At 55.7% G+C, this 13200-nt stretch overlaps 1 protein-coding gene across 4 annotated transcripts in view; it reads right to left on the bottom strand.

Moving 5' to 3' along the window:
* Positions 1-11964, bottom strand: part of RECQL4 (RecQ like helicase 4) — a 75049-nt gene extending 63085 nt beyond the window's left edge. Inside the window, exons 1-7 of one of the 4 annotated variants that reach the window (XM_040334182.1) lie at positions 11809-11964; positions 11611-11644; positions 10718-10818; positions 10022-10165; positions 6872-7510; positions 6288-6838; positions 5291-5390 (exon numbers count right to left, since the gene is read on the bottom strand). In XM_040334182.1, coding sequence (XP_040190116.1) covers positions 5291-5390; positions 6288-6838; positions 6872-7510; positions 10022-10165; positions 10718-10818; positions 11611-11644; positions 11809-11892 — 1653 coding nt within the window. In that variant the 5' untranslated portion in view covers positions 11893-11964. Of the gene's footprint in view, positions 1-5290; positions 5391-6287; positions 7511-10021; positions 10166-10717; positions 10819-11610; positions 11645-11808 lie in introns of all 4 variants that reach the window. The other 3 variants (XM_040334183.1, XM_040334180.1, XM_040334181.1) reach the window with 3 other exon arrangements.
* Positions 11965-13200: the final 1236 nt, after the last annotated feature.

Raw genomic sequence — 13200 nt, 5'->3', positions numbered from 1 at the left:
CCAGACAAGGAGGACGCTGGCCTAGTCACAGCTCCATACCGCCCCATAGAAAGCCAGAAAAGGAGGACGCTGGCCTAGTCACAGCTCCATACCGCCCCATAGAAAGCCAGACAAGGAGGACGCTGGCCTAGCCACAGCTCCATACCGCCCCATAGAAAGCCAGACAAGGAGGACGCTGGCCTAGCCACAGCTCCATACCGCCCCATAGAAAGCCAGACAAGGAGGACGCTGGCCTAGCCACAGCTCCATACCGCCCCATACAAAGCCAGACAAGGAGGACGCTGGCCCGGCCACAGCTCCATATCGCCCCATACAAAGCCAGACAAGGAGGACGCTGGCCTAGCCACAGCTCCATACCGCCCCATACAAAGCCAGACAAGGAGGACGCTGGCCCGGCCACAGCTCCATATCGCCCCATAGAAAGCCAAACAAGGAGGACGCTGGCCTAGCCACAGCTCCATACCGCCCCATAGAAAACCAGACAAGGAGGACGCTGGCCTAGCCACAGCTCCATACCGCCCCATAGAAAGCCAGACAAGGAGGACGCTGGCCTAGCCACAGCTCCATACCGCCCCATAGAAAGCCAGACAAGGAGGACGCTGGCCTAGCCACAGCTCCATACCGCCCCAGCCATAGCCCCATAGAAAGCCAGACAAGGAGGATGCTGGCCTAGCCACAGCTCCATACCGCCCCATAGAAAGCCAGACAAGGAGGACGCTGGCCTAGCCACAGCTCCATACCGCCCCATAGACAGCCAGACAAGGAGGACTCTGGCCTAGCCACAGCTCCATACCGCCCCATAGAAAGCCAGACAAGGAGGACGCTGGCCTAGCCACAGCTCCATACAAAGCCAGACAAGGAGGACGCTGGCCTAGCCACAGCTCCATACCGCCCCATAGAAAGCCAGACAAGGAGGATGTTGGCCTAGCCACAGCTCCATATCGCCCCATAGAAAGCCAGACAAGGAGGACGCTGGCCTAGCCACAGCTCCATACCACCCCAGCCATAGCCCCATAGAAAGCCAGAAAAGGAGGATGCTGGCCTAGTCACAGCTCCATACCGCCCCATAGAAAGCCAGACAAGGACACTGGCCTAGCCACAGCCCCATAGAAAGCCAGACAAGGAGGACGCTGGCCTAGCCACAGCTCCATACCGCCCCATAGAAAGCCAGACAAGGAGGACGCTGGCCTAGCCACAGCTCCATACCGCCCCATAGAAAGCCAGACAAGGAGGATGCTGGCCTAGCCACAGCTCCATATCGCCCCATAGAAAGCCAGACAAGGAGGACGCTGGCCCGGCCACAGCTCCATACCGCCCCATAGAAAGCCAGACAAGGAGGACGCTGGCCTAGCCACAGCTCCATACCGCCCCATAGAAAGCCAGACAAGGAGGACGCTGGCCTAGCCACAGCTCCATACCGCCCCATAGAAAGCCAGACAAGGAAACTGGCCTAGCCACAGCCCCATAGAAAGCCAGACAAGGAGGACGCTGGCCTAGCCACAGCTCCATACCGCCCCATAGAAAGCCAGACAAGGAGGACGCTGGCCTAGCCACAGCTCCATACCGCCCCATAGAAAGCCAGACAAGGAGGACGCTGGCCTAGCCACAGCTCCATACCGCCCCATAGAAAGCCAGACAAGGAGGACGCTGGCCTAGCCACAGCTCCATACAAAGCCAGACAAGGACGACGCTGGCCTAGCCACAGCTCCATACAAAGCCAGACAAGGAGGACGCTGGCCCGGCCACAGCTCCATACCGCCCCATAGAAAGCCAGACAAGGAGGATGCTGGCCTAGCCACAGCTCCATATCGCCCCATAGAAAGCCAGACAAGGAGGACGCTGGCCTAGCCACAGCTCCATACCGCCCCATAGAAAGCCAAACAAGGAGGACGCTGGCCTAGCCACAGCTCCATACCGCCCCATAGAAATCCAGACAAGGAGGACGCTGGCCTAGCCACAGCTCCATACAAAGCCAGAAAAGGAGGACGCTGGCCTAGCCACAGCTCCATACAAAGCCAGACAAGGAGGACGCTGGCCTAGCCACAGCTCCATACCGCCCCATAGAAAGCCAGACAAGGAGGACGCTGGCCTAGCCACAGCTCCATACCGCCCCATAGAAAGCCAGACAAGGAGGACGCTGGCCTAGCCACAGCTCCATACCGCCCCATAGAAAGCCAGACAAAGAGGACGCTGGCCTAGCCACAGCTCCATACCGCCCCATAGAAAGCCAGACAAGGAGGACGATGGCCTAGCCACAGCTCCATACCGCCCCATACAAAGCCAGACAAGGAGGACGCTGGCCTAGCCACAGCTCCATACCGCCCCATAGAAAGCCAGACAAGGAGGACGCTGGCCTAGCCACAGCTCCATACTGCCCCATAGAAAGCCAGACAAGGAGGACGATGGCCTAGCCACAGCTCCATACCGCCCCATAGAAAGCCAGACAAGGAGGACGCTGGCCTAGCCACAGCTCCATATCGTCCCAGCCATAGCCCCATACAAAGCCAGACAAGGAGGACGCTGGCCTAGCCACAGCTCCATACCGCCCCATAGAAAGCCAGACAAGGACACTGGCCTAGCCACAGCTCCATACCAAGGAAGGTACCACCCCATACAAAGCCAGACAAGGAGGATGCTGGCCTAGCCACAGCTCCATACAAAGCCAGACAAGGAGGACACTGGCCTAGCCACAGCTCCATACCGCCCCATAGAAAGCCAGACAAGGACGACGCTGGCCTAGTCACAGCTCCATACCGTCCCATAGAAAGCCAGACAAGGAGGACGCTGGCCTAGTCACAGCTCCATACCGCTCCATACAAAGCCAGACAAGGAGGACGCTGGCCTAGCCACAGCTCCATACCGTCCCAGCCACAGCTCCATACAAAGCCAGACAAGGAGGACGCTGGCCTAGCCACAGCTCCATATCGTCCCAGCCATAGCCCCATACAAAGCCAGACAAGGAGGACGCTGGCCTAGCCACAGCTCCATACCACCCCATAGAAAGCCAGACAAGGACACTGGCCTAGCCACAGCTCCATACCAAGGAAGGTACCACCCCATACAAAGCCAGACAAGGAGGACGCTGGCCTAGCCACAGCTCCATACCGCCCCATAGAAAACCAGACAAGGAGGACGCTGGCCTAGTCACAGCTCCATACCGCCCCATTCAAAGTCAGACAAGGAGGACGCTGGCCTAGCCACAGCTCCATACCGCCCCATACAAAGCCAGACAAGGAGGACGCTGGCCTAGCCACAGCTCCATACCGCCCCATACAAAGCCAGACAAGGAGGACGCTGGCCTAGCCACAGCTCCATACCGCCCCATACAAAGCCAGACAAGGAGGACGCTGGCCTAGCCACAGCTCCATACCGCCCCATAGAAAGCCAGACAAGGAGGACGCTGGCCTAGCCACAGCTCCATATCGTCCCAGCCATAGCCCCATACAAAGCCAGACAAGGAGGACGCTGGCCTAGCCACAGCTCCATACCGCCCCATAGAAAACCAGACAAGGAGGACGCTGGCCTAGCCACAGCTCCATACCGCCCCATACAAAGCCAGACAAGGAGGACGCTGGCCTAGCCACAGCTCCATATCGCCCCATAGAAAGCCAGACAAGGAGGACGCTGGCCTAGCCACAGCTCCATATCGCCCCATAGAAAACCAGACAAGGAGGACGCTGGCCTAGCCACAGCTCCATACCGCCCCATAGAAAGCCAAACAAGGAGGACGCTGGCCTAGCCACAGCTCCATACCGCCCCATAGAAAGCCAGACAAGGAGGACGCTGGCCTAGCCACAGCTCCATACCGCCCCATAGAAAGCCAGACAAGGAGGACGCTGGCCTAGCCACAGCTCCATACCGCCCCATAGAAAGCCAGACAAGGAGGACGCTGGCCTAGCCACAGCTCCATACCGCCCCATAGAAAGCCAGACAAGGACACTGGCCTAGCCACAGCTCCATACCAAGGAAGGTACCACCCCATACAAAGCCAGACAAGGAGGATGCTGGCCTAGCCACAGCTCCATACCGCCCCATAGAAAGCCAGACAAGGAGGACGCTGGCCTAGCCACAGCTCCATATCGTCCCAGCCATAGCCCCATACAAAGCCAGACAAGGAGGACGCTGGCCTAGCCACAGCTCCATACCGCCCCATAGAAAGCCAGACAAGGAGGACGCTGGCCTAGCCACAGCTCCATACCGCCCCATAGAAAGCCAGACAAGGAGGACGCTGGCCTAGCCACAGCTCCATACCGCCCCATAGAAAGCCAGACAAGGAGGACGCTGGCCTAGCCACAGCTCCATACCGCCCCATAGAAAGCCAGACAAGGACGACGCTGGTCTAGCCACAGCTCCATATCGTCCCAGCCATAGCCCCATAGAAAGCCAGACAAGGAGGATGCTGGCCTAGCCACAGCTCCATACCGCTCCATACAAAGCCAGACAAGGAGGACGCTGGCCTAGCCACAGCTCCATTCCGCTCCATACAAAGCCAGACAAGGAGGACGCTGGCCTAGTCACAGCTCCATACCGCCCCATAGAAAGCCAAACAAGGAGGACGCTGGCCTAGCCACAGCTCCATACCGCCCCATAGAAAGCCAGACAAGGAGGACGCTGGCCTAGCCACAGCTCCATATCGCCCCATAGAAAGCCAGACAAGGAGGACGCTGGCATAGCCACAGCTCCATACCGTCCCATAGAAAGCCAGACAAGGAGGACGCTGGCCTAGCCACAGCTCCATATCGCCATATAGAAAGCCAAACAAGGAGGACGCTGGCCTAGCCACAGCTCCATACCGCCCCATAGAAAGCCAGACAAGGAGGACGCTGGCCTAGCCACAGCTCCATATCGCCCCATAGAAAGCCAAACAAGGAGGACGCTGGCCTAGCCACAGCTCCATACCGCCCCATAGAAAACCAGACAAGGAGGACGCTGGCCTAGCCACAGCTCCATATCGCCCCATAGAAAGCCAAACAAGGAGGACGCTGGCCTAGCCACAGCTCCATACCGCCCCATAGAAAGCCAGACAAGGAGGACGCTGGCCTAGCCACAGCTCCATATCGCCCCATAGAAAGCCAAACAAGGAGGACGCTGGCCTAGCCACAGTCCCATACCGCCCCATAGAAAGCCAGACAACGAGGACGCTGGCCCGGCCACAGTCCCCCAACCCAGAGGGACGCTGGCCCGGCCATAGTCCCATACCTAGAGAAAATTCTGGCCCATTCACAGCCCTATTCCAAGCCAGACAAGGAGGACGGTGGCCTGACAGCCTCATACCAATACAAGACATTACCTGTTTTCTCAGTCTGTTGCCATTCAACACAAAATTTTTTACATGGGATTTCTTCTTCAGATTAATGCGGACAAAGTTCTCTGTTCTCCTCGGTGGTTCCCTGTTAGAAAAACGAGGTGTAAGTCACAGATCATCTCTGCTGTGCCGAGACATACATTACCCTCCCCCACCCAACCTACTGTCACTCATCCAAGTTACTGCAATGTACCATAGTCAACACGTCTCCCTCTGACTACCACATCCAGGTCTACAGAACACCTCCTGGAGCCTCCAGATATTTCTGGTTCACCTTGTACCGGCCAATGGAAGGCACCTCCTCTGCCCCTCAGGAAGTCCTCTAAGCCTCATCATAGGGACCGATGATTGGTGTACCTAGGAAGACTGGGGGAGATTTACTAAAACAGGAGCACTCAGAATCTGGTGCAGCCAATCAGCTTCTTCAATAAATCCTGGAAGCTGATTGGTTACTGTGCAGAGCTGCACTCTCCGGTTTTAGTAAATATCTCCACCGAGTGTCAATGATCAATGTGTGCCTCCAAGTTTACCAAAAACAATTCATCTCCTATACTGGACTAACCCTTCCCATAGGGGGAGCCGATCTACGAAGATAAGAAGAACACGGCCAGCACCAGAATTATTCCCATCATTAGACAGAACAGCACCTCCTGGAGCTCAGCCCTGCCCCATAATACAAGCCCCACCCCCTTCTCCAGAATTTATTATTCCTATCATTAGACAGAACAGCGCCTCCTGGAGCTCAGCCCTGCCCCATAATACAAGCCCCACCCCCCTCTCCAGAATTTATTATTCCTATCATTAGACAGAACAGCACCTCCTGGAGCTCAGCCCTGCCCCATAATACAAGCCCCACCCCCTTCTCCAGAATTTATTATTCCTATCATTAGACAGAACAGCACCTCCTGGAGCTCAGCCCTGCCCCATAATACAAGCCCCACCCCCCCTCTCCAGGACACACCCCAGGGCTCTTAGCTCGTACCTGCCACTTCGTTGAGTATGTACAGCGGATCTCGGCCCGTCTTCTTCTTCCATCATTTCCCCCAGGAGGTTCTCTGTCATTTGGCTGGGGAGGTCAGTTCTGGGCGGATCCTCGGAGTCTTCGCCTATGGTAGACTTCTTGCGTCTCTTGGGACTCTTCTCCTCTGCGGTCAGCTTGGTTTTGCGTTGTCTCTTCTGTGAGCGGACCTCATCAGGATCTGGATTGTTGGTTGCATCCCTTCGCCTTTTCCGTCGGGAGACTTTTCCGTCCTGTGGGGTCACATCTGTCCCCTTACTGTCCTCTGTGGATCCTTCCAGCTCTTTATATTGTCCCTGTACAGAGGATGGATTGCTGGATGAGGAAGCAGCTTCTTCCAGGCTCGGCCCATCGATCGGTCCGGGTGGGTGATGGAGGACTTCTTTCTTCCTCTCTGGGATGGGAAGGATCGGCTTTCTTTGTTCCTCAAGGTTTGTGTCCACCTCCTTCAGGTGACGGTTTGGCCATCTGTTTGTTAGCGGTTCACTTATCTTCTCTGTAGCATTGGTGGTCATGTGTGGACTATCCTCTCCAGCATTGGTGGTCATGTGTGGACTATCCTCTCCAGCATTGGTGGTCATGTGTGGACTATCCTCTCCAGCATTGGTGGTCATGTGTGGACTATCCTCTCCAGCATTGGTGGTCATGTGTGGACTATCCTCTCCAGCATTGGTGGTCATGTGTGGACTATCCTCTCCAGCATTGGTGGTCACACTCACCTTTGTGTCATCTATTGACGTGACACCATGCCTCACCTCACCCCGATACCTTCCGGAATGAGGAGAATGTCCATCTACAGAAGACCACTGGAAGTCCATCAGCCCCATCCCAGCCTTTCTTCCTCCCTTCTCTTCCATAATTGGTTTATCTCCCTTTCCTTCTCCCGCCTTTCGGAGTTCACATCTCTGCAACCAGTCCGGGTCCAGTGAGGACAGGCGCTGCCCAACTTTAGACTGGAGCTGGTGAAGCTTCTTCCCAACATCATTATGACTGGAAGGGGTTAAATGAACCTTGTGGGCTCTCAGGCCCAGCGTAAGAGGCAAATCCTCAGTGGGATCTGGAGGAGGATCAGGAGGAGGATCAGTGGAGGGTTCAGATGAGACGCAGGCGGGCGAAGGCACGGTCTTCTTCTCTGCATTAGCAGGAGAGCGAGGATTAAGCGGCTTCTTCAAGGACCAAGGACGGTTCTGGGGAAGAAACAATGGAAAGTGGTGAAAGCCAGAGCTGTAATCACCCTCCCTCCCCGTACTAGAGACCCTGCATCCCCTTTACAAAACATGACCTGGAATAACTCATCACCATAATATATGAAAGGTCAGCGAAACAGCCAACAATTCCCACCAACAACGGGGACATAACACTACAGATACCACCGGAGACACTCGTCAGTGGGACGATGATCCTGGAAAAGCTGACCAACATTACTCGACACGTCCCGACGCTCTCCTACCCCGACACACGCGCCCCGACTCTCTCCTACCCCGACACACGCACCCCGACGCTCTCCTAACCGACACACGTGCCCCGACGCTCTCCTAACCCGACACACGTGCCCCGACGCTCTCCTAACCCGACACACGCGCCCCGACGCTCTCCTACCCCGCCCCCCCCCCCCCCCGACGCTCTTCTACCCCGACACACGCGCCCGACGCTCTCCTACCCCGACACACGCGCCCCGACGCTCTCCTACCCCGACACACGCGCCCCGATGCTCTCCTAACCCGACACACGTGCCCCGACGCTCTCCTACCCCGACACACGCGCCCCGACGCTCTCCTAACCCGACACACGCGCCCCGACGCTCTCCTAACCCGACACACGCGCCCGACGCTCTCCTACCCCGAAAACACGCGCCCCGACGCTCTCCTACCCCGACACACGCGCCCCGACGCTCTCCTAACCCGACACACGCGCCACGACGCTCTCCTAACCCGACACACGTGCCCCGACGCTCTCCTAACCCGACACACGCGCCACGACGCTCTCCTAACCCGACACACGCGCCCCGACGCTCTCCTAACCCGACACACGCGCCCCGACGCTCTCCTACCCCGACACACACGCCCCAACGCTCTCCTACCCCGACACACACGCCCCAACGCTCTTCTACCCCAACACACACGCCCCAACGCTCTTCTACCCCGACACACACGCCCCAACGCTCTTCTACCCCGACACACACGCCCCAACGCTCTTCTACCCCGACACACGCGCCCCGACGCTCTCCTACCCCGACACACACGCCCCGACTTTCTACCCCGAAGCGCCCTGCCGATCTTCTCCCCCGACACGCCCGCCGCTCCTCTACCCGACACACACACCCCGACACCTAAACCATCTCTTCCCTCCAATGCCTAAACCCCTCTCCAGCCCCCAGTACCTGAATGCCTAAAACATCTATTACCTGCAATTCCCTCGCCCCTTCCAGCCTCATTTCACAATGCGCGATATGCCAATGGCCCAGAGGCAGCTTATAGATGGGACAGAGCAGGAAATCTGTTATCTTACCGCTGAGCTCCACCAAGAACTGCAATTTCCAGCAAGGTGCCGTCCAATCACAGAGTATCGCCATGAGACAGACAATGGATATGCCTGAGACCAGTGACAGGCCTACCAAGGTCCCACCATTCGCCCCTATTCTACCATTATGACTCCGCCCAGAATACCCTCCAAGGGTCTCCGCCCAGAATACAACTGGTTTCACCGACAGTTTGGATGCCGAGGATTGGCAAATTCCACCCCAATGGTTGGAGTCAACAGAGTTCTATGTCTGTTGTGTGATGAATGTGGTTAATTTTAGGTTTAGGGGGTTCAGAGGTACATTTAGGGGTTCAGTCTGCATTACATTTAGATAGACATTTAGGGGTTCATTTAGCTAAGAAATCTCATACTGAAGCAATATGGAGGCAGCCAGTGGTGACCTGTCTGAAAATGCCAGATCCATGGCTGTCATACTGATCCAATAATGTCAATACTCTGAATACAGATGATCAGTTTGTTCCGTCTTTACTGGCCACATGATTGTTCTGGGTCTGCACTTCAGGGAATAGTGAAGTCAGTGCAGTGGTGACCCCCAAATTCCTCACAGTGGGGGTCAGGCTTAAATAAAAAAGGTGTATGGGGGACTTTTATATTAATCATTGGGGTAAAAAAAAATGCCAATTACTCAGATTTTCAGGGTCCTATATTTCTGTAGAGATGGCCAGTCCAAGGAGAAGGGAGAGATGGTCCCTGCCCATGAAGGAGTGAGTAGACAGACAGCAGACAGTCCTGCCCACGAGGGACGCCAGACAGACAGTCCTGCCCACGAGGGACGCCAGACAGACAGTCCTGCCCACGAGGGACACCAGACAGTCCTGCCCACGAGGGACACCAGACAGACAGTCCTGCCCACGAGGGACGCCAGACAGTCCTGCCCACGAGGGACGCCAGACAGACAGTCCTGCCCACGAGGGACGCCAGACAGACAGTCCTGCCCACGAGGGACGCCAGACAGACAGTCCTGCCCACGAGGGACGCCAGACAGACAGTCCTGCCCACGAGGGACGCCAGACAGACAGTCCTGCCCACGAGGGACGCCAGACAGACAGTCCTGCCCACGAGGGACGCCAGACAGACAGTCCTGCCCACGAGGGACGCCAGACAGGTGGTACATATGGGGAGAGGAGTCAGACGAACAGATATGAAGAACAGCTGACCTTCCCAGCTCCTCCCAGGTTGGATTTCAGTTTCATTCCATAGTACTGCGCAGAGGCTTTGAGGGAGGCACGCTCTGATGAAGTCATCTTCGGAGTCAGACTGGCGGCACGGTTCAGGTGGGTCCCCCAGGAGTCGGGTTCCTGCTGACCAGTAAAACACACAATTGTATTCCTGGGAAGAAGCAGTGTCAGATTCTAAACTATTACAACCACATCCAGGTGCCACTGTAAGTCCTCTTCTAGTAGAATTTATGAGAGTATCAATGCTGGGACTTCTACAGCAAACACTGAGGACAGACGACCCCAACTGGTACCAGGCAGAGTAGCTCTCCTCTGTATGAGGGAGCCAATACAAGTACCTAAGAAAGGGTCTGATTGGCTGCCATTTTCTTTTTGTGCTGCGATTGGTGAACACACCATTGGGTGCAGCGCACCTATCTGAAGGTCTCTGGTGTGGCAGTGCCCGAAGGTGAACCTCCAGATAAGTCTTATCTGTTTATAAATCCCAGCGTTGGTACTCTCAGAGATAAGAGTAAGACCTCACTTCACAGGGGACAAGATGTAAACACTTCTCCATCTGGAAGGGACCCCAAGAAACCTTAGCTTGGGGCAATTAATTGGGCATGAATTAACCCTCCCCACTGGGCAATACCCAGGCTGGTACCACCTCCTCCCTCGCCTACAGTCTGGTCTCACCTCACTCTCGGGAGCCTGGTCTGCGGCTCCATCCTCCACACATGGCACAGATTCATTGGCCTGCTGCTTCTGTTTCAGGGCCCGGTACTCCCTGTACAGGTCTGAAGGAGAAAAGAGGTCAGGGTGAAGAAACATGGAGGGCAACAAGGTCGTGGTGGAGAGACACATCAGGGTGGAGAAAGATGGAGGACATTAGATGAGAGGTCAGGGTGGAGAAAGATGGAGGACATTAGATGAGAGGTCGGGGTGGAGAAAGATGGAGGACATTAGATGAGAGGTCGGGGTGGAGAAAGATGGAGGACATTAGATGAGAGGTCGGGGTGGAGAAAGATGGAGGACATTAGATGAGAGGTCGGGGTGGAGAAAGATGGAGGACATTAGATGAGAGGTCGGGGTGGAGAAAGATGGAGGCCATTAGATGAGAGGTCGGGGTGGAGAAAGATGGAGGCCATTAGATGAGAGGTCGGGGTGGAGAAAGATGGAGGACATTAGAGGTCGGGGTGGAGAAAGATGGAGGACATTAGAGGTCGGGGTGGAGAAAGATGGAGGACATGAGAGGTCGGGGTGGAGAAAGATGGAGGACATTAGATGAGAGGTCGGGGTGGAGAAAGATGGAGGACATTAGAGGTCGGGGTGGAGAAAGATGGAGGACATTAGATGAGAGGTCGGGTGGAGAAAGATGGAGGACATTAGAGGTCGGGGTGGAGAAAGATGGAGGACATTAGATTAGAGGTCGGGGTGGAGAAAGATGGAGGACATTAGATTAGAGGTCGGGGTGGAGAAAGATGGAGGACATTAGATTAGAGGTCGGGGTGGAGAAAGATGGAGGACATTAGATGTCGGGGTGGAGAAAGATGGAGGACAGTTAGTATGACATTCAATCTCTCACTTACTCTGCGTTTCCTCCGGTGCTTTCTCGATGTCGGCCTGTCCAAGAGATGAGAAGAAGGAGGACAGTCATATAGAATGTTCTATACCCATCTACCAAGACCACCCGTAGCCCCCAACATGTGCCCTCCATCTATGCCCATGTACCCCTCACGTTGGCACTGTAGGCTTCATTATTGGAGAGCGGAGGTCACCATCCTCACCTTGGTGGGTCGTCTCTCATGTTCCCTCAGGAAGTCTCCCTCCCAGCGTTTCAGAAGAAGCTTCACCTCTGCATAGCGATCCATGGCGTCCAATCACACTCAGCGCACTGTCATGGCAGAGGAGTCCCTGGATAATTGGAGGAGGAAAAGGAAGGGTTCACCAGGTGTAATCTGACCCCAAAACCTGGATAGAGAATAACAGCTGAACATCAATGGAGTCACAAATCCTGAATGTAAACCAACCGGCCACCCGACACCCGACACAGGAAGAGGAACCCAACATTGAGGTGTTGTCATCCTTCTACCAGACACCCGACACCCTCCACAGGAAGAGGGACCCAACATTGAGGTGTTGTCATCCTTCTACCAGACACCTGACACCCTCCACAGGAAGAGGGACCCAACATTGAGGTGTTGTCATCCTTCTACCCGACACCCTCCACAGGAAGAGGGACCCAACATTGAGGTGTTGTCATCCTTCTACCCGACACCCTCCACAGGAAGAGGAACCCAACATTGAGGTGTTGTCACCCTTCTACCAGACACCCTCTACAGGAAGAGGGACCCAACATTGAGGTGTTGTCACCCTTCTACCAGACACCAGACACCCTCCACAGGAAGAGGGACCCAACATTGAGGTGTTGTCACCCTTCTACCAGACACCCTCCACAGGAAGAGGGACCCAACATTGAGGTGTTGTCACCCTTCTATACCAGACACCCCACACCCTCTCACAGGAAGAGGAACTCAACATTGAGGTGTTTGTCACCCTTCTACCAGATTTCTGACCCGACACCCTCCACAGGAAGAGGGACCCAACATTGAGGTGTTGCCACCTTCTACCAGACACTCAGACAGCCCTCTACAGGAAGAGGGACCCAACATTGAGGGTGTTGCACCCTTCTACCAGACACCCACCACAGGAAGAGGAACCCAACATTGAGGTGTTGTCACCCTTCTTACAGACACCCTCCACAGGAAGAGGGACCCAACATTGAGGTGTTGATCACCCTTTCTACCCGAACACCCTCCACAGGGAAGAGGGACCCAACATTGAGGTGTTGTCACCCTTCTACCAGACACCCCTCACAGGAAGAGGGACCCAACATTGAGGTGTTTGTCACCCTTCTACCCAGTCCACCCTCCACAGGAAGAGGGACCCAACATTGAGGTGTTGTCACCCTTCCACCAACACCCTCCCAGGAAGAGGGACCCAACATTGAGGTGTTGTCACCCTTCTACCAGACACCTCCACAGAAGAGGGACCCAACAATTGAGGTGTTGTCACCCTTCTACCCGACACCCTCCACAGGAAGAGGGACCCAACATTGAGGTGTTGTCACCCTTCTACCAGACACCTCCACAGGAAGAGGGACCCAACATTGAGGTGTT

The sequence above is a fragment of the Rana temporaria genome (assembly GCF_905171775.1).
Source record: "Rana temporaria chromosome 2 unlocalized genomic scaffold, aRanTem1.1 chr2p, whole genome shotgun sequence".
NCBI lineage: Eukaryota > Metazoa > Chordata > Amphibia > Anura > Ranidae > Rana > Rana temporaria.
This window is presented reverse-complemented; position numbering and strand designations above follow the sequence as displayed.